Genomic DNA, 21,790 nt, shown 5'->3' with positions numbered 1-21,790 from the left:
TGCTTATTAGATAGCATCCTCCCCTTTCTGCTTGAAAAAAATAGTCTGCTCCAAATTGGAACTCAAAAGGGATAGCCTTTGGAGTAAACCATAGGTAGCATGTTCTAAAACAGTTGTAACCTGCCTTTGAATGTGATGGAAAATAAGTCCACTTGCCTGCCTCGTGCCTACGAAAGGTACAGTGGTACCTCTGGTTACAAACTTAATTCGTTCCGGAGGTCCGTTCTTGATTGCATGTCCTCATCTCGGACACCGATTCTGGGCCGGAGGAGCTAGGACAGCTGTTACAGACTTCAGAATACACCAAAATGGTTGTGGGAGGTACAGTGCACAGAACAAGTGCTGCTATTTCCCAGAGAAGGAAGAGACATCATGTGATGGTAGGTGATTCCCTACTGAGGGGCACAGAGGCAGCAGTGTGCAGAGGATGCCCCAGGAAGTGTGCTGCCTTCACAGGTGCAAAGATTCATGATGTAACAGAGAAGTTGCCAAGACTTACAAAGCCCACTGACCACAACCCCATCCTTCTTATTCACGTGGGTCATGATACTGCCAGACACAGCATTTGACATATAGCAAGCGACTGAAACTCTGGACAGGAAGCTAAAGGGCCGTGGGGTTTTTCCATCACTCCTTCCTGTTGAAGGTTGTGGTCTAGGAAGAAAGAGGAAAATACTAGAAAGAAGAAGAAGAAGAAGCACTGCTGTGCTTTTGAACTGCTAGGTTGGCAGGAGCTGGGACAGAGCAACGGGAGCTCACCCCGTTGCGCAGATTTGAACCGCCAACCTTCCAGGCGGCAAGGCCAAGAGGCTGAGTGGTTTAAACCACAGTGCTACCCACATCTTTTTTTAAAAAAAGTGTCTTTGGCTATGTTTGATGCAAGAAGAATAAGAAGAAGCAAGTGGCAGGTGCTCTGCCTGGAGAAGGCAAAGAAATGCTATTGGGTGACTGAGAGAAGGTGCCAACTGTTCAACACCTACTTTGCCTCTTGTCTTCATCCAAAAGGAAAGTGATGCCCAACCTGGTGATAACAAAATAAATGATGTGAGGAGGAAGCTGCAGCCCAAGATAGGAAAAGAGATGATATTTTAAATGAATTCAGATCTCCATGACCTTAAGCGTGGTACCCAAGATGTTTGAGAATGTAATCTCAGAGGCTGTGTCTACAATTATGAGAATTCTTGGGAACTGGGAAGTTGTAATTTCGGGGAGGGGGCAACAGTACAAAGTAAGAAATACATTATATCAACCATATTGTGAAATATCAAGTTAGAAATTTGGAAGCATAAAACTGAAAACACTCATGTGGATGAAGGCACACTAACACAAACAATGGATCAATGTTCATATTAATCTCCTGGTAAGGACACAGTCTCATAGAGAAAGAAGAACAGCTCTCTAGGGAGAAGAGGAACAAACTGAGCAGCTGTTGAACAAGCTTTTTCAGACTGAATTCTCAGTCTGGCTGGCTTTCCCCAACCACTGAGCGGCTTCCAGCAAAATAAATAAAAAAACATAATAAAATGTCAAACACAAAAAACTTCCCAATACTCTTTATCAGATGGTGGGGACAGAGAGTGGAGATGGGGAAGCTCCAACACTGCCCAAAGGGGACGATGAAGTTTCCCTCTGGAGCACAGCAAAACCCTTCCCTGAGTCTTTTAGTAGGATCCTTTGCCAAAAGTGGCTCACCCTAACCAGACCAATGTCTATACATTAGCTGATCAGCAAACTAAATGTCCTCTCTGAGCATCTCCATGAAGTGCCTCTGTCATCACCAGCAGTCCCTCCCACAGTAGGAGGGTGGAGCTCTAAAGATGCAGTCAAATAATATATTGAGTTGGTCCTTGAGAGCTTTGAGGCTTCCTCCTCATGCCTTCAGGCATCTCTTACCAAATTGATTTTTGCAAGAGCTGCTTACTTATAGATGGATGAGGTGACAACCTCGAGCCTGGACTTGCCAATGCCCTTAAAGGACATTCTTCATCAACTCTCTCATGGCATCCCTAATTGCAGATTTGTAACTGGGCGCCTGTCACCAGTAGGAACTCAATCTGGGATTGCAATCAGGGCTGGTTGGTACAGCCATTGGGGGAACTAAGCTTTTCGGTGAAGCCCATGTTAACTATCAGTAATCTTGCTTATTGCTTAAGGGAAAAGTAGTGTAAACTGCAAGGCTGGTAATGCCTCACTTTTTCTGTAGGAAAACACAGCATAGTTCTCTTGACCAGAGCTCTCCACCACAAAGCGGAGTATCAGGCACTTATAATCATCCTGTGCTAGGGATGTATGATTCCAAAGATGATTTTCCACTCAGGAAAACAGGTAAGTCCTACCTTTCACTGTTCACATAGCATTCTAAAACATTTCTTTTAAAAAGTTACATAAATAATTTGATCTTTGTTCATTCATGTGCTTTTGCTTGTATATTTGCCTTTATTTTTTCCTAATATTTATAGCCATTCTTTTCACACCAAAGGTGGCTACGATTAAAAACACAATGGTAAGATATTAAATCTTAAAAGAAAACAGCAAATAGCATAGTCAGAAGTTAACAGGACACAGCAGAAGAACATGGAAGTCAGCAGAACATTGGTAGATATAGTACTATAGAATAATCAGCCTCAGGTAACCATGCTGTCCCTACATGCGTAAAGGCAATGTTTTGGAGCAATTAGGTTTCCCTCAGGAAGGCACTCCTGTTGTGCCCTGAGCAAAAAGGCCATGTATTGTGTACCTGCTTACCGCAGCTCAGGCCGTATGGGGGGGGGGGGTGGAAGGGCATGGAGGAATGCCTCTGCTTTGAAACAAATACTCAGGTAAATATGTATTTCTTCCCCTTGTCCTATATGAAGCTGCTCACTTAAAATAGTAATACAGTGGTACTTCAGGTTACATACGCTTCAGGTTACAGACACTTCACGTTACAGACTCCGCTAACCCAGAAATAGTACCTCGGGTTAAGAACTTTGCTAACCCAGAAATAGTACCTCGGGTTAAGAACTTTGCTTCAGATGAGAACAGAAATCATGCTCAGGTGGCGTGGCGGCAGCAGTGGGAGGCCCCATTAGCTAAAGTGGTACCTCAGGTTAAGAACAGTTTCAGGTTAAGAACAGACCTCCGGAACGAATTAAGTACTTAGCACGAGGTACCACTGTAGTCACTTTAGCTCCATTTTGCAGTGACCAGAAATAGAAGGAAAAAAATTCCAAAGAACCAACTAATCAAATTGAACCATCCCCCACAACCAAAACTCAAAACATAAGAGTAAAAAAAAAAGGGAACTATAGTCATGCAAGTTCACTTTATTGCATACCTTTAAATGTGAAAATTTGACAGCAGAACTGGAAGATTAATTTTTTTAAAACTGATATAAAAACATAGAGTACAATTCTCATATTACTGGTATCACCTTGGAGAGCAGTGCACAGGTTAGTTATAAGGTGGTTGAATGACTAGTGGCTGAAGTAATCGCCATTGTCTATTAACAAAAGTTATAATGGGCACCCAAGATATTTCGAAATAATCTCTTCTTGCAACACCTCTCACAGCTATTGTGCTGAGTCAACCTTTCTGGTACTGCTAAATTCCAAGCTATCCAGCTGTGTGTTAAAAAGTGGGCAGTTTTCCATTGTGTCACTATTTCCGTATGTGTCACTGTCAACAAAAACTTCACCTATTTTAAACCCATCAACAAGATTGATATTGACAATAATGCCAGCACTGGGTCAGGTATACTAGTTTACCCACTTTTGCAGGCATTCAGACAAAAATCTCATCCGCAAACCTGCAGCATACTCCTCCCACCGTATCTAAACATGTACTACAGGCAACTGCCCATTTACATGGGGGTTATGTTACGAGGCACGACAGGTTTAAGTGAAATTGCATATATGAGGGCAAGCATTGAAAATGCCTGCAAACACCCTCCAAACCTCCTTGCTCAAACTCTAACCCTCTGCAGGCCTCAAAGGTGCACGTACTCCTGGGATTGCACTTGTAAAGGCTTGTGGGATTGCCAGGTGCTGTTCCTGTGCCATTTTCGTCGTTTCCACACACTTTTGTGTGAAATCAAAACATTTTTGCCCCATTCTGTACCACTTCTGGGTTTGCTGTGATGCGCACGTGTTTGGTCATGTGTGCCTTGAACTCGTGTAAATGGGGAGTTTCCTGTGCGTAGCTTCTCAGTTGAAGCAGTTGGTTCACATAATCAGAGGAAACACAGAAGTGTTGTGGGTAGATGGGGAAATGGGACAGAGTCCCTCCAGTTTTCTGGGCCTGGCCATTTCAAAACATTAAGAAGCAGGATATTGATGACATAGAATCTGTTTGTGAAAATGGCAAAAATGGATTGGAGCTCTGGCTCTAAGGAAGTCTCCACTATGTCCAGTTAGTAAAGACAGGTTTGACCAATTTGGGATCTGGGAATCAAAGGTCATATATAAAGGACCTCTCTGAGAAAGCTGGGCACTGTCCGAAGGAGAAATTAGACATAAACTGGGTTTGGTAAGACTGATGTGGATCAGTCTCTCTCTCTCTCTCTCTCTCTCTCTCTCTCTCTCTCTCTCTCTCACACACACACACACACACACACACACACACACGGCCCAGTCATTTTCTTGCAAACTGTTGAGGGAAAGAGTTGGTACAACGTTGTCTAATGTTGTACAAAAGTCTTTGCAATAGAGTGATGTGTACAAAATTGGTTGAAAAAGTCACAGGGGAGTAAGGTAAAGGTAAAGGTAAAGGGACCCCTGACCATTAGGTCCAGTCGTGGCCGACTCTGGGGTTGCAGAACTCATCTCGCTTTATTGGCCGAGGGAGCCAGCGTACAGCTTCCGGGTCATGTGGCCAGCATGACTAAGCCACTTCTGGCAAACCAGAGCAGCGCACGGAAACACTGTTTACCTTCCCACCGGAGCGGTTCCTATTTTTCTACTTGCACTTTGTGCTTCTGAACTGCTAGGCTGGCAGGAGCAGGGACCGAGCAACGGGAGCTCACCCCGTCGCGGGGATTCGAACCGCCAACCTTTCGATCAGCAAGTCCTAGGCTCTGTGGTTTAACCCACAGCACCACCCGCGTCCCTTTCACAGGGGCATACCCAAGGCTAAAAATGGTCTGTGAAATTGTCCTTGAGTGTACCACCGATGGCAGTGTTGCAGGAGAAGGCTCTTCTCCAGACAATTTCTGCGAAAGTCCAGGAAGTGCTGCTCAACTTTCTGTACTGCTGATATATAATTTATTAATCATGGGTTTTTTTGAGGGGGGGCTCAGACTTGCACATTTTGTGGTTCAAAGTGCAGCTTATTATTTTCCCTTTCTCTAGCTGATAATGCAGAGCATAGTTATCAGGCTGGATTGTGATTAGGTTCCAGGTGCTGGTGATCCAAGTTTCTTTTCCTTTGTTACTAACCGTTTCTCTGTTGAAGTCTTCAAGATTTGCCCTGCTTATTTTCTATTAGTTTATAGATCTCATAGTGAAGATCCTGAGATCTTGTCATGGAGCAGCTGGATGTTTGTATACTTACTTACTAATTGTATTATTTACAAAGAGAAAGCTTTTATTGCAAAGAGCTGTGGTTCCAGAAAACAGGAAAATAGGGCTATTATTTCTAATATGCAAAGTGTACAGCATGCTGTTTTATTTTTGCAAAAATGTGGGGAAAGTGTTGTTGCTATGCTGATCAAATTACTGTGACTTTAACACTTCTGTTAAAAACAAACTTGTTTGGGTTGTAAACTAGCAGTATGTTTTACCAATAAATATTCCTCTGTAAGCTGATGCTGAGCTTATGAATGCACTAAGTGACATATTAGAAAAATTGCATGGCAACCTTAAGTGCATAATGCAGTGTGGATGTGCAATTTGGTGAGAGCCTCCACTCCTTGTGGTGCGCAAAACACCATGACAATATCTCTGCCCACCCTGTACTTTGTGCTGTGGTCATGGTCCCAAGTCTGGTTCTGCTGGGCATTATGCCACATCTTGTCAAATTCCTAAATATAGGAGGAAATTACTTCAGATATTGTTCTCTGTAGCAGGTACTAACAAGCTTCTAGTTCAATAGCTTAGCTGGCTAGTGAAGGTTTAAGAACATACCTTTTTGTCCAGGCCTTTCTTGACTCCTAAGGTTCAATTTTTGTAGCTCTGCTGTTTTTATACGTTTACTGTTTTTATGACATGTTTCTATTACACTATGTTTGTGGTGTTGTACTTAAGCCACTCCATAGGATGGTTATAATTTGTGTGATTTAAAAGCTTGATTCTCATCTAAACCAATATACATAAAAATAAGTTCTGTCTGTTTCAGTGGAGCTTAACTATTCTAATGCACTTAGAATTGCAGCCCTATCATTTTAAAGTTTTAAAATGGTAAGTGTCCTTGTGAGTTATTTTTGAGCAAAAAGGTGACTCCCAAATAATTTTATAAATAAAATGAATAATAGTGGTAGGGCATTCTCTTTTTCTTTAAATAATTAACTTGATGGTATTGTCTAGTGAATTGTCTATTTGGACTTGTTTCTCTGTCATCAAATTTAAGCCCCCCCCCCCATTTCTTCTACTTTATCACTGAGTCATCATTGACTATGGTCAAGTATAATATATTCGTATATGGTCGAGTATCAAAGGAAACTGCAATTTAGGGTCAAAGCAATATATTGTAGATTCATAAGTGGGGCTGGAGTTATTTAGTTCCTTTTTATAAATGTATTTAAATTTAGCTAGATCTTTTAGCATGCCTAATCCTGGATTTTGGACATGTAAAAATGTTTTTAAACATACTTTAAAATAGAACCTAAATTAAGAGCTGGTGTAGCATGGTAGCTAAGAGACTGAGCATGGAATCTGGAATTTTTTTCTTCAGATCTTGGAACTAAGTTGCCTTAGACAAGTCTCACTCGGTCCTAATTCCTTCCACCTGCAACATGGAGGATGCAAATACTGGGTGATATCCAATGGCGTAGTTTTGTTAGCATAACGTCCCCTCGCTCTCCTCTCCCTGCTCACCCACTGTGATCTCCTTAGATCTGCTCTGGAGGATTGGGGGAAAACCCATAACAGATTTTGGGAGGTTGCAGGGAGAGGAGGGGAATGTGAAATTCCATTGTGCAGCTAGAAGTTTCTGTTCCTTGCATTAATGGAACTACATTGGGAACTACATTGGGTACTACTCCCTGACTTAACCTTACATGTTGTTTAAGGATTACAGTTAGATAACATGTAAAGTGCTTTGAACACTACAATACCAAATTTGTTAATAATAATTAGCATTTTAAATTAATAGTCCAATTAATTAATAATTAGCATTTTAAATTGCTAGTCCATCAAGCAACAGCAGTGCTAGTGCCAGGAGAATGACTATGCCCCATTGCACTGGCAATGTTTAACATCAAGTTCATACTTGATCATAACAAACAAAAGATGTTCATTCCAGTAGACATAGACAATCACTTAACAATGATTTAAGGAACGATACTTGGGAACTAGCTTGGAGGAGGAGGCAACAGGAGAGTGCAAACTTTCCCTTTAGAACAGACAGCAACTCCATTATTATATGTACATACTTGGGAAACTATAATTTATTTTAACTTTGGTTAGAAGATTGTGCTTTCAGACATTGATTTGTGAACTGGCCTTCTCAAGTGAACAAAGAAACTTCCAAGTTTCTTGCACTGACGGGCAGAGGAAGTGAGGGCATAGGATTGCAATATAATGGCTGAGGGTGTCGTTTTTTGCTTTCTTAACCACTCTGGATCTCTTATCTAATTACATGAGAGGGCTTCAGCAATATTTGAAATACATTTAATAGATTACTAGCTGCTCAGATTTAAACCCTTTGGTCCATAATGTCTTCCTGAAATGTTGTCTAAATCCATGCTTTCAGATGCTGTTCTAATTCAGTGATAAGTATGCCCTGTGTTGGATGTTATGTTTTTGGTATAGCAAGTGTTAGGGTTGTTTAAATAAGATATTTTTACTGGAAAACTGTTATGCATATGATAAGCTTATATTCTCTCTTGTCGCTTTCTTTATTCCAGCATCTGAACCCAATCTTAAATTGCGATCCAGGTTAAAGCAGAAGGTTGCAGAAAGGCGGAGTAGCCCATTATTACGAAGAAAAGATGGACCTGTAGTTACAGCTCTTAAAAAGCGCCCATTAGATGTCACAGGTAGGTTGCTGACCATGAGCTAATTTAATTTAAATTACAAAATACGCAAATAAGTTGTATAAATATTATGTCTTTTTTATATAATTGCAATAATCACTATATGTTTTGCATTCCTATTCCATTATTCAGTGAGCAATGACTCTCTTTCAGTAAATTTGTTGTATTTTTCTGCCCTTACCCTCCCAGAGTTAGTCCATTTGAGGTTTGTGGCTATTCAAATTCGGAGATGTCAGTATATATAGGATATGGGAATGGTGTCTTTTCTTCTAGTAGGCTACAATGATTTTGGTAGTGGTTAAAAAACTGAATTCCAAAGCTGTAATTTCTACTGATGCTTCTAAATAGCCCAGATAAAACAGTAACTGAATTATAGACCATAAGAGAACATGTTTTTCTTGATTTTTTTGTTAATATATTCTCCTATAATTTTAGAATAAGTGAACACTTATACCAGAAGTGAAAATATTCATTTTTAATGTCTTGCAGCTCTATCAGTTATTATAATTAGAGCTGTAGAATTGAATCCAGAGTGTCCATCACACAAGTATGTGGAAGGGAGAGAGATTTAATTAGGAAAAGGTGGTTTTCATCCATTGTCCTCTTCCCATGCAGCCCCCATACTGCTTCCCACATTATTTATTTACTAGAAAATAATAAATGCTAGGCAAATTATGTAACCGTAAGTAAAACATTTTTTAGTTGTCACCTCTTTGATGGTATATCTTGACATGCCATTGTTTAATATGAACTCTTTTCGTAGCTTTTCGATATAATGATAATTCTTACCATAAATTGTCAATTACTTTATTGACTTGTAATTGTATAATTAATTCTGTACAATATTGTGTGTATTTGGAATACTTGCAGAGTTATGTTAAAAAAAATCCAGTTAATTTGATAAGTTTGTTGAGTTTTAGTGGAAATGCTGAGAAAATCCTGTTATTTTGTAATATGATTGCATGACAGTGGCATTAATAAATGGTTTTCAATGTGTTTTAGACTCTGCGTGCAACAGCGCTCCTGGATCTGGCCCTAGTTCTCCAAATAATAGTTCCAGTAACATAAGCACTGAGAATGGAATTACTGGATCAGTTGCAAATCTTCAGGCAGAGGTAAAATACATTGCTTTGCACATTTGTGTTTCTTTCTACAGTACACCAACTTGCATTATAGATTATGGAGAGCAAAGTACTTTACTTCAGATGTTACAATTTTTTAAGAATATGCTGTAATTAGAAAATGTGAAAAACCTAAGTATGCTTCCATTTTTATCACAGTGAGTCAATATTTACAGATTTTGCCTGTGAAGGGAAAGTTGTATAATCACCAAAGTTCTGAAAAGTATGTTTAAAAAAAGAAGATTGAATACAAAAGCTGGTAAAAAATGCACTGTTTGCAGTGTTATTTAAACTGTGCATACAGCTTATACTGTGCATACCCATTTTTATTATTGGGTATTTCCATTTTTCAAATATTTGTCACCTTTCCAGATAAATATTCACAGTATGACTTGTTCAATCACCTTACTTCATGTCATGCTCAACCAGTTATGGGGAACCTTTGGCCCTACAGATATTGCTGAAGTGCAACTGCCATCCTCGCTAGGCCACTGGCCACGCTTTCTAGGGCTGATGGCAGTTGTAGTTGAGCAACATCTGGAAGACCAGATGTTCTCCACGCTCCCCAAGCTGAAATGAGTCCAAATTAGATACGAGTTGCATGCCCCTCCCCATTCTCCCGTGCAGCTAAGGGAAACTCTTCAATAGCCTTTACTTTGCTTTCTAGTCTTGGCTGTTTGCAAACTTGGGCTCATAGTTTATCACTAACTGTTCAGTTTCAAAACAAGCTATCTTTAAGCCCTTGGTCATGAAGCTGACTTGCTTTGAACTAAGGAGTTTAAACCATGAACCAAGGTTCACATGCAACAGAAGAGCCAAAATTAGTGGAAACAAAGTAAAGACACCCAGAGAAGAATCTCAGGATGATCGTGGTAAATGGCAAACTAATCTGGAGATGGACACATTCCACAGGTGGTATTTCTAAAATAGTATTTGTTTTGTTTATGTACTGCCTTTCTGCCAAGGCACCAAAGGGGCTTTACAGTTTTAAAATACTAAAACAAATGTTATAAAATGTGGAATTTGTATGCATTTCCTGGCCCTGGATGCTAGGTGGAGATAATAGTCTTCTTTATGGACCACCATCCAGGAGAAATACTCTTCAGGTGAGACCCAGTGGTCCCACTGCCACCAGCCTAAACCAGTCTTGTCAGGGATTATTTTCCCCAAAGAAGTCTTTTAGAGATAAAATTCACTATAAGAAACAGAAGGGTAGGATGATGAAGAACCACAGTATCTGAAGAACCACAGGTTAGCTGCCCCTTCCATAATCAATAGTATCAAGACCACGGAGATGTTCAGAATGGTGAGCCAGGTTGCACTTGCCCTGTCACTCTTCCAACATAGATTATCAAGCAGGAGAACCAAAACAGATTGTGTGCCAAAACCAGACCTGAACCCAGATTGAAATGTATCCAGATAAGGATTCTCATTCAAAAGTGGGCACAACACCCTTGCCCAAGAAGGGGATATTAGAGACCAGACAATATAAGCCTCATGGCCCAGGGATGACACTTCCAGGAGTAGCCTCACAGTCACCTCTTGAAAGGCAGCTGGTCCTGTTCCCTCTTCCCATTCACCACTTCCTGGACTCAACCAGTCAACCTCTTCTTGTCAGCTGTAAGATGTAAATAGTGAGCAATATAAATAGTGGGCTGTGTGCCTCGCAACACCTTTACTACACTGCTATTATATCCAACTCCTCGAAAGATTCCATCAACGGTGTCTCTGAAAATTTTTACACATCACTTGGGAAGACAGGCAAACTAATATCGGTGTACTGGAAGAAGCAAAGATCACAAGTGTTGAAGCAATGATTCTTCAACATCAACTTCGTTGGACTGATCGTGTTGTACAGATGCCTGATTATTGTCTTCCAAAGCAACTACCGTATTTTTTGCACCATAACACTCACTTTTTTCCTCCTAGAAAGTAAGGGGAAATGTCTGTGCGTGTTATGGAGGGAATGCCTACGGGTGGCGGGGGGGATCTGCTGCAGTCGTGAGCAGAGGATCCATGGTTCCCCTTCCTTCCCTCCTCCGTGGCTCGCTTTGAAACAGCAAAGCGGGAGAAGAGCCACTGAGTGGGGAGGAGAGAGGGACAGAGAGCCTGATTCTTTAAAGGAGCAAAGCGGGAGAGGAGAGGAGCCGCTTACACGAGTGTAAGCAGCTCCTGTCTGGTTGGTTCCTTTAAAGCAAGCAGGCTCTCTGTCCCTCTCTCCTCCCCACTCAGCTCGCTACATAGCAGCAAAGTTTTTCAGCTCGCTAAGCCAGGGATGAGCGGGGAGGAGGGAGAAAAGCAGAGCCTGCTTGCTTTAAAGGAGCAAAGTGGGAGAGGAGAGGAGCCTTCTCCCCTTATACCCCTCTTCTTCATTATTAGCAGCATCCTTCTCCACCCACCCCACGCGTGCTCCTTGTCCCTTGAGTGCTTTTCCTTCCCTCCCCACTTAAAACGTGGTTACAAAGCACGGATCCACATGGATCCTCAGGATTTTTGCACTGGGTCACCCCAAATTCACCATCAGATCACAGAGCATGTCCATGGCTACATCTTGCACCAAAAAAAATCACGCACCCACTGTTGCCTGGGGCCGCAGTGGTGCAAAAACGTGGTTACAAAGCACGGATCCACATGGATCCTCAGGATTTTTGCATTGGGCTACTCCAAACTCACTGTCAGATCACATGTCTGTGGCCACAGCATGAACCACAAAAATCATACATCCACTGTTTCATTTAGAATATTTTTTTTCTTGTTTTCCTCCTCTAAAAACTATGTGCGTGTTATGGTTAGGTGTGTGTTATAGAGCGAAAAATACAGTACTCTATTCCGAACTTAAAAATGGAAAGTGTAATGCTGATGGTCAACAAAAGCAGTTTAAAGACTGTCTCAAGGCAAATTTTTAAAAATGTAGTATAAACACCAACAATTGGGAAACAGTTGCCTGTGAGCGCTCCAGTTGGAGAATAGCCTTTACCAAAGGTGTCATGGGCTTTGAAGACACTCAAACTCAGGGCGCAAGGCCTAAGAGGATGGCACACTTGGCAAATCCACACCATGATCAACTCCCGCACGGAAACCAATGTCCCCACTGTGGAAGGACATGTGGATCCAGAATTGGCCTCCACAGTCACTTACGGACTCACTGTTAAGACCATATTCATGGAAGACAATTTTACTTGGCTACGAGTGATCGCCAAAGATTGTTGTTGTTGTTGACATTTATATACCGCCCTTCCTCTGAGAATCACGGAGCGGTCAAAAACAGATATGCTTTATTTTATCAAAATATTTAGCAGACATGTTACATCATGTCTATGAGGGTTCTTTCACTTTTCTCTGTGGGCCAAACAGGCCCTGAACAGCTTGGTAGCACTCCCATTAGGTGGCATCCTTAGGAGAGAATAGTAAAGGTGAGGTCTTCTTCTTTGCCATTACTGCCACTGAGTACTCTTGATAATGGACTTTTACATATGTTTGTTCTAAGTTGTATGTAACAAATAGGTATTGTCTGTGAACTACAATATATTAAAAACCATAGCTATGTTTTTACAGAAACTGAAGCTTTTATCTTTAAAACATAACGTTCCATCAATGTTTTTTTACTAGTATTCTGACACAGAAATTAATGAACATGAAGCAGATCATACACATGAAGTTGCTTTTGGCATCAATTACAGATTGTATTTCAGCTTGCCCAACACATTAAAATTGGTGCTATTAGACTTACATTTCACACAGTACAGTAGTGCCCCGCAAGACGAATGCCTCGCAAGACAAAAAACTCGCTAGACGAAAGGTTTTTTCGTCCGCGATTTGCCTCGCAAGACGAATTCCCCTATGGGCTTGCTTCGCAAGACGAAAGCCCATAGGGAAATCTCCGGGGACCTCTTTTAAATGCTAGCGGTGGGGAGCAAAGCCTTTCCCCCCCCCTCCGGCCTTCAGAAGAGGTCCAGGAAGGCTGGCGGGGGCCAAAAGGCTTTGCTCCCCAGCGCCAGCATTTTAAAAGCAGTCCGGGATAGCAGGGAAGCGCTTCCTGCTATCCCGGACGGCTTTTGAAGGCAGGAGAGATCCGCGAAGCCTGGGCGCGCTGCGCGCAGGCTTCGGCATGCCGGCAAGTCTCCGCCAGCAGCGGCATCGCTGCCGCTGCTGGCGGAAAGGTCCGCGAAGCCTGGGCGCGCTGCGCGCAGGCTTCGGCATGCCGGCAAGTCTCCGCCAGCAGCGGCAGCGCTGCCGCTGCTGGCAGAGAGATCCGCGAAGCCTGGGCGCGCTGCGCACAGGCTTCGGCATGCCGGCAAGTGTCCGCCAGCAGTGGCAGAGCTGCCGCTGCTGGCAGAGAGATCCGTGAAGCCTGGGCGCGCTGCGCACAGGCTTCGGCATGCGGGCAAGTCTCCGCCAGCAGCGGCAGCGCTGCCGCTGCTGGCGGAAAGGTCCGGGATGCCTGGGCTGGACAGCTTTTGAAGGCAGGCGGGGGGAGCAAAGACTTTCGCCCCCGCCAGCCTTCAGAAGAGGTCCAGGACCTGTTCCGAAGTGGGGAGGGGGGGCGGGACACCTGGCTCCGCTGCCCCACTTCGGAAAGCTGTTCCGAAGTGGGGCGGGGGGGGGCGGGGACACCTGGCCCCGCCGCCCCACTTTGGAAAGGTGTTCCGAAGTGGGGCGGGGGGGGCGGGGACACCTGGCCCCGCCGCCCCACTTCGGAAAGCTGTTCCGAAGTGGGGAGGGGGGCGGGGACACCTGGCCCCGCCGCCCCACTTCGGAAAGCTGTTCCGAAGTGGGGAGGGGGGGCGGGAACACCTGGCCCCGCCGCCCCACTTCGGAAAGCTGTTCCGAAGTGGGGCGGGGGGGCGGGGACACCTGGCCCCGCCGCCCCACTTCGGAAAGCTGTTCCAAAGTGGGGCGGGGGGGCGGGGACACCTGGCCCCGCCGCCCCACTTCGGAACAGCTTTCCGAAGTGGGGCGGGGGGGCGGGGACACCTTCTGAAGGCGGGCAGGGGGCGAAAGTCTTTGTCCCCCCTGCCTGCCTTCCCAGGGGCTTTTAAATCGCCCCGGACAGCGGAGAAGTCCTCCGCTGTCCGGAGCGATTTTAAAATGCCGCCCACCAGCATTTTAAGATCGCCCCGCACAGCGGAGAAGTCCTCCGCTGTCCCAGGGTTTTTTAAAATGCTGGGGGTGGGAAGAAAAGCCCTTGTCCCCCCCCCCCAGCCTTCAGAAGAGGTCCGGGGACAGACTGTCCCCGGACCTGGCCTGAAGGTGGTTTCCCTAGGAACGCATTAATTGATTTTCAATGCATTCCTATGGGAAACCGTGCATCGCAAGACGAAAAAACCGCAAGACGAAGAGAATTGCGGAACAAATTAATTTCGTCTTGCGAGGCACCACTGTACTTCATAAAATTGCAATTACTGTGAAAAGTGTTAAGGTTGTAACACCTGCTGGTTATGCTGGGAGCCAATCATTAAAGCATTTTTCATGAGAAATAGTATTAAGCTTCTGGTCAGAAGAGCACTGAGATGAAAATGGTCTGCAATACACACAAATGTAATTACAAAAGTGTTCAAGAGATGTATTGTTGAATAGATGATAGTAAAGTAAAGATGATGACTTGCTACTGGGTGAAATCAACAAATTTGTTTAGAAACTTTTTAGCCATACTCAGTGCTGTAAAGGTTGGCATTTCTCCCCCTATAATTATCTTTTTACAGTGCACTGAGAGCAGGCTTATACATATCTGCTTGTTTGAAATGTATGATTAGTAATCAAATGTCACAAATTTATTTCATATTCTCCATTAATCAAGCCCACATCTCTTTAGTGATGGTTCAAGGCCAGTGGAATTTTATGATTTTAAAATTAAATCCAATAGATTTAGTTTAGTAATATAACCTAGCATTATAATATAATAATATGAATAAAAATGAAGGCTGGCTTCAGTGAATGATATGGATCTTCACCCCTTTTCCTACCCCAGCACTTGAGTACTTCTATATGCACCAGGTTTTCTTCCTCAGCTTCCTTGATACCTGACAAGCTGCTCTGGATGGCTTACCGTTAGGTAAACTTTTTGCAGTGTGGTAACAAAGATTGCCTCCACAAAGAGGGAGCAGAAAAGCCTCTTTGTGCACACAGAGGCAACCTTTTGCTAACTTCAGATTCAAATTAGTAGGTGATTAATATTAAAATTCCTCCTAATATTTTTTTTACAACGTATTTGTGTAAATCTATTAATTTGTAATCAACAACTGTCCCCCCCCCCCCCAAGTTTAGTAGCTGCTATTGCAAACAGTGGCTAGTTATATGGAAACAAGCTAATGTCACATGTCTATGTGTTGTTGTGTTCCTACATATTTGGGATAAAAATCACTGACTTGAGTGATGAGTATATTGGTGCAACCTGCAAGGTCTGGCATATACAGTACAGTACCTTGGAAGTCAAAACAGCTTAGTTCTCAAACGTTTTGGCTCCCGAATGCCGGAAACCTGGAAGTGACTGTTCTGGTTTGTGAACTGTTTTTGGAAGCCAAACGTCTGACGGGGCTTCCACGACTTCCGAATGGCTGCAAGAGCTTCCTGTAGCCAATCAGAAGCCATGCTTTGGTTTCTGGATTCTGTTCGACTTCCAAGGTACGACTGTAGTTGATTTTGCCTACAGTTAGATAAACTGGACATTCATTCAGTGTCATGCAGCAATTTTGTCTTAAAATGTATATTTAGCCTTATGATTATAATCCTATTCCCTCTAGGTGCATTGGGCTTTGAGGAAGATTCAGCAAAGTTTGATCACCAGTAATTCCAATTCAGTTGCCCTTGTATTTAATGTTACGTTCCTTTACAGACTGATAATGATGATGATGAAGTGTGTGGTTCTTGTGTTGTCCTTTCTTCTGAGATAACAATCCCCCCCCCCTTTTCAGACCAACCTGGCTCATAGACTTGTGAATCGTGAAGGCTCAGTAACGCAGCTTCCTTTGTACACATCTCCCTCCTTGCCAAATATAACGTTAGGACTACCTGCAACTGCCCCATCCAGTGTAAGTGATGTTTAATGCAAAGTTTTTTGGGGGGCTTTGTTTGTTACATTAACTGTTCATAAGCTCAATGTATTACCAGTTATATGCTTGCAGGGGGGATCAGGACAGCAGGATGCTGAAAGACTTGCTATTCCACCCTTACAACAACGAATCTCCTTGTTTCCTGGCACCCACCTCACTCCTTATTTGAGCAGTTCTGCAGTGGAAAGGGATGGGGGAACTGCACACAACCCTCTTCTTCAACACATGGTCTTACTGGAACAACCAACTGCACAAAACCCCTTAGTCCCAGGTAAGCACAACCAGAGTTTTACTGAAAAAGCATGTGTGTGTTCCTCAGAGTCCGTGCCAAAAGCCAAAGGCTAGCTTCAGATATACATATCTCAACTTAATAAACTGAGATATGTACAAACATTCTGCCGGTGTGCGCTGACCTCTCACTGCCCCTTTCTTTTCTCACTGTGCTGTGATTGAGGTTTTCCTGGGTTAATTAATCATAGTTTCCCATTGCATCTAAATTTGGGGCCTATGATTACAGAATCTGAAACCACAGTTTGGAGTTGATTTCTGATCCTAGTTTATCCAATCCTGACTACAGTTCCTTGATTTGGATGCAGTGAGAAAATCTGTAGTTAGCACATTCATGAAGACTTCAGTTACAGCATGTCAGGAAAGAAGGAGACAAGGGCTTCTACAAGGATGGAGTGCCCATTTTTTGCCTCTCAGCATATTATCTCAGACCAAAGTGTGATAAGTTAAGAGAATACAGATAATGAATACACAAAGGAAATAATTTGTGTCCATGGTGGATGTGGAAAGGAGAGATTAGGGTGGACACAAAGTGGCTTGAAAGAGGAGCATAATAAAAAGTGCCGGGAGTTCCCCCTGCCAAGGGTTGATGGGATCCTGCCGCTGATGGGCTATGCAAGTGATGAAGTGAGCACTGACTGCAGTGATAGCTGTGTTAAGGCGCACCAGACAACATCAGTGAGCAAGTGCCATTTTAATTTCTTCCAGTGCCCCAGATGCAGCATCACTCTGAAGTGACACTGTGTCCAGGAGGATTGGGGAGGAATTAAAATGATAACTTACTGCGTGGGTATGGTGCTTGGTGCTTCTCTCAGTACTTTGAAGCATTGGAAATACTGAAGGACTCAACTTGGCTCAGGGAAGGTAGACTACCTGCACTGGAGCAGGTTGACCCCATTCTGTATATCTACATCTATTTCTGTATCCATATCCTGCCTGCTGCTAAGAGGAATATCACGGAGGAGCAGTGAGCAAGCAAACCACTATTTTACTGCCATCACCCGTGCCACTGATGTAATGTTGCACCAGAGTGTGCTATATCAGGAACAGATCAAAATGAAAGCTTACTGTAGGTGTGCAGTGCTCCTTTCAATCGCCAGCCAGCCAGGTGCCCAGGCCTTGGGGCTCCGGCATTTGCTTGAGAATGCCACATGCTGACAATGGACCATTTTGCTGTTGGTCAATTGCACTGAGTTACATTGAGTTCTAGTGCTGTAAAGGATGGCAAGAACTTTCTCTCTCCCCACTATCTGCATACAGTCAAACATCGTTCTGCGTCTTCCTCCGCCCACTTCGGCGATCGTCCGCGGCAAACCCAAAAGTACCGGAATGGGTTACTTCTGGGTTCGCCACTTGTGCATGCTCAGAAGTGCTAAATTGCTTGCGCAGATGCGGCGCTTCGACGTGCGTCATTTTTGGCTTGCAGACAGGCCTCCAGAACGGATCCCGTCTGCAAAATGAGGTTTGACTGTACTGTTTTATCAATTGGCCATTTTTCATGTTCTCCCCACACTAATGAAAAATGTTGAGCTTCCTGCTTTGGAATTCAGTGCCCATTCTGTACAGTACACAAATAGTAAACTGTGTGAATAGAAGCCGGACACATTGGGGTGTCTGCAGGTTGGAAATATGCTGATTAACGACACTTGTGATGGAGTGTGACAGCACTTGTCTTTAGGGGAAAAAAGGTCTCCAGGACAGCTCTCACTTATTCCTCATATTGCTGTCTAGCTAATCTTGACTCTGAGTCAACATCAAACTGTGTCTCATTGTTTATCTTCATCTCTGTTGTTTTAAAAACCTTTCAGCAGCATGACATAACACGGTGGCTGGCTTAATAGCACACGTTCTTACCGTGTGAGTTACTCAAAAGCTATTTTCTCCCTTCCTCTTTTCTTCTTTCTTCTTCTCCGCTGTTTTCCTCCATATTATCTTCAGACTGGTATCTTTCAGGGCTTGGGGCACTGCCCCTCCACGCGCAGTCCCTGGTGGGCACAGATCGACTCTCTCCCTCCATACACAAACTGCGGCAACACCGCCCTTTGGGGCGCACACAGTCTGCTCCTCTTCCCCAGAATGCACAGGCCCTCCAGCAATTAGTGATCCAGCAACAACATCAGCAGTTCCTGGAAAAACACAAACAGCAATTTCAGCAGCAGCAGCTGCACATTAACAAGGTAGGTATTCTGGTTGCTGGCTCTTACTCATGCAATTTTAATGCCCCCGTTTTGAAATTTTTTTTGCTCTAATATGTACTGCTTATAATTATGTAATGTCAATTTGTCTTCATCCTTGGGATTGCTTACTGTTAGGATCAACGTAGAAAACACAGGGGGAAATTAGACATTAGAAATGTGTACAAAATTGGCTTCCTAAAACTAAGTAGTTGGAAATAAAAAGGATTCTATTGAAAGTCACTTATTTGAGTGAAGTGTGTATGTTTCCTTAATTCATTCACCAGAATACCATTGTTCTGAATACTGAATTAGCACCTGGGAACCTTGAATTCTATTCACAGCTGAAAGCCTGACAGACTCCTTCTTCTTAAGGCCATTTGCTGCTCACTTTCTTTCCCTCTCCTCCTAAAAGGATTCTGTATATTGACTATTAATATTTATGAGGTATGTGAAGGCTGAAAGAATTATGTAAGTGTTTAATGTCTAAAATTCCAAGAACCTTTTGAGAGAGTAAGCTGATAAGCTTATTTCCAAATGGACATATAATTCATGAACATCCTGATTTTAGGTGTGTGTTTATTCCCCATCCCACCTCTCTCCCCGTGCCTTACTATCGGCATCTTACAGTTGGAGTGAAATCAGTAACCAGATTGGCTTTCAAACTGTTGTGGTTTCATTTATGGTAGATAGATTATTGCTGTTCTTTGACTAAAACCACCACAAGAATGAGTTATATTGGCCTAAAGCTTTGGCTGCTCGTGTAAATTTTTTTCCAGTGAGAAGAAGAGAGAGAATTGGGGGGGGGGGAGAGCACTTTGTTTATAGAACAGAGCAAGACAAGATGATTACACAAGCCACTGACGTCATTTTTGTACTTCTGGAAATAGGCCACTGCTATGCATGTGCCAGACCTGGACTTCATTCAAATTAGCATACTGATGTAGTTTAGAGCTATTATTTCCATGGAGATTTCATTTGCTGTTCTACAAACATACTTTGTGAAGCAAAGCTTAAAATTAGGGTTATTAGAAGACATGGGTGATGCAATCTCTTTGAAAGTAAATATACTGCAGTTCATTTGTGTCAGTTTTAAAGATCCTACAGCTAGTATTGCAACAAAATATGTGTTAAAAGATTTCATTTATTCAAGCTTGAATGCAGACCTTCCTGGAATCAGATTTATTATTTCTAGGCAGACTATCTTTCCCCCCCTTTCAGTAGCTTAAAACCTGGATTTAGACTGTTGATTATCTCAATTTCAGGCTTCAACGGACAGTTCCCAGTGTTTCAATCTCATACAATAGCAGAAATCTCTCAGTCTGCTAGTTTTGTCTTATAGCAGAGAACCTTTACACTGTACCATCATAGCTGTGTGCAGTTGCTTGCTGTGTGGGTTAGGTCCTGTCCCATAATTATGCTGAAAATAACTAAGAACCCATTTAAAACAAATGTTCAAAGGGAAGCGTAGAAATGCATATGAAGCTGACCAAGGTCCTTTGGCGATGGAATTCAGGCATCTCGTTATCTGTGATACTATGGCCAGAGGAAAAAGCTGCTGGCCTGCTTTCTCTTACGCTTTCATGTCACAGTTGAAATGACCAAAGGGTAGCATTGAAGTTACTGGGTCAGAGGGATCCGGTGACACACGAGCCAAAAATGTTACACCTGGCACTCATTCCTTTAAATCTTCTGTCTCTGGCCTGACTCCTTGGTGGGAACAAATGGTCACATAGATGGTCACTAACTGCCCTTCCCTGCTTAATAATCTGGCTGCCCTGCCACTTGACTGTTTGTCGGTTCAGCCGTTTCACATGTTGGTACCATCTTGCTTCCAGATAATGTCAGGGAATAGCGAGTGGGCTGTGAAAAGCTCAACAGAGACAGCATGCTAATTTAGGCTGCAACCCTAACCTCACTTACCTGAATTCAATGTGACTTACTTCTGAGTAGAAACTTTTAGGATTGCCTTGTTAATTACCGTATTTTTCTGTGTATAAGACGAGGTTTTTTGACTCAAAAATAAGCTTCAAAATTTAGGCTCGTCTTATACACCGGTAGTGCTGAGGCGGGATGCGCGAATGGTTTTTTGCCCAAGCCCGAGATTGTAAATTGATCGGGTGGGGGGGGGGATGCCATAAATCGCTCACCCGCCAAAACGCAGCACACAACCACTCGCTTCGCTTACAATTGCCGCTTACAATCTCGGGGTCGCACTTTGTTCCGATGAATGAGAAGATGAAGAAGAGTTTGGATTTGATATCCCGGTTTATCACTACCCGAAGGAGTCTCAAAGCGGCTAACAATCTCCTTTCCCTTCCTCCCCCACAACAAACACTCTGTGAGGTGAGTGGGGCTGAGAGACTTCAGAGAAGTGTGACTAGCCCAAGGTCACCCAGCAGCCGCATGTGGAGGAGCGGAGACGCAAACCCGGTTCATCAGATTACGATTCCACCACTCTAACCACTACACCACACTGGCTCTCAAAAAACTCAGGCTTGCGCTTCGTTTCAGTGGGTGAGCGCTTTTTGGCATCTCTCCCCCCCCCACCCAACAATCAAGTGGCCAGTCGCCGCTTAAAAACTCGCAGAACCACCTATCAGCTCCCCAATCGCCACCAGCAGCCGCCAGTCACGTTACCGCTTGCTGCGACAAGGTCAGCTGTCTATTGGCTGTTGCATCGGCAAGCAGGAGGGCTAATGGTGGTGATCAGGCAGCTGCGACGCAAGCGGTTGTGTGCTGCGTTCCGGCGGATGAGCGATTTTTGGGATCCCCCCCAACAATCAAGTGGCCAATGCCGAAAATTGCTCACCAACTGAAACAAAGCGGCGATTGGCCGCTTGATTGGGGGGGGGGAGAGATGCCAAAAATCACTCACCCGTCGGAACGAAGTGCAAGCCCAATATTGTAAGTGGCAATTGTAAGTGACACAAGCGGTTGTGTGCTGCGTTCTGGCTGGTGAGCGATTTTCGGCATTCCCCCCAAATA

The 21,790-nt window shown here is 43.6% G+C and overlaps 1 protein-coding gene across 4 annotated transcripts in view; it reads left to right on the top strand.

Annotated features, from left to right (window-relative positions):
- Positions 1 to 21,790, top strand: part of HDAC4 (histone deacetylase 4) — a 123,503-nt gene that overhangs the window by 56,863 nt on the left and 44,850 nt on the right. For 3 of the 4 annotated variants that reach the window (XM_082229214.1, XM_082229212.1, XM_082229215.1), the window contains exons 7-12: positions 2,204 to 2,325; positions 8,042 to 8,173; positions 9,173 to 9,285; positions 16,203 to 16,319; positions 16,413 to 16,611; positions 18,567 to 18,805. In XM_082229214.1, coding sequence (XP_082085340.1) covers positions 2,204 to 2,325; positions 8,042 to 8,173; positions 9,173 to 9,285; positions 16,203 to 16,319; positions 16,413 to 16,611; positions 18,567 to 18,805 — 922 coding nt within the window. The remainder of the gene's footprint in view (positions 1 to 2,203; positions 2,326 to 8,041; positions 8,174 to 9,172; positions 9,286 to 16,202; positions 16,320 to 16,412; positions 16,612 to 18,566; positions 18,806 to 21,790) is intronic. The other variant, XM_082229213.1, reaches the window with a different exon arrangement.

The sequence above is a fragment of the Podarcis vaucheri genome (assembly GCF_965113315.1).
Source record: "Podarcis vaucheri genome assembly, chromosome: 1".
Classification (NCBI taxonomy): domain Eukaryota; kingdom Metazoa; phylum Chordata; class Lepidosauria; order Squamata; family Lacertidae; genus Podarcis; species Podarcis vaucheri.
This window is presented reverse-complemented; position numbering and strand designations above follow the sequence as displayed.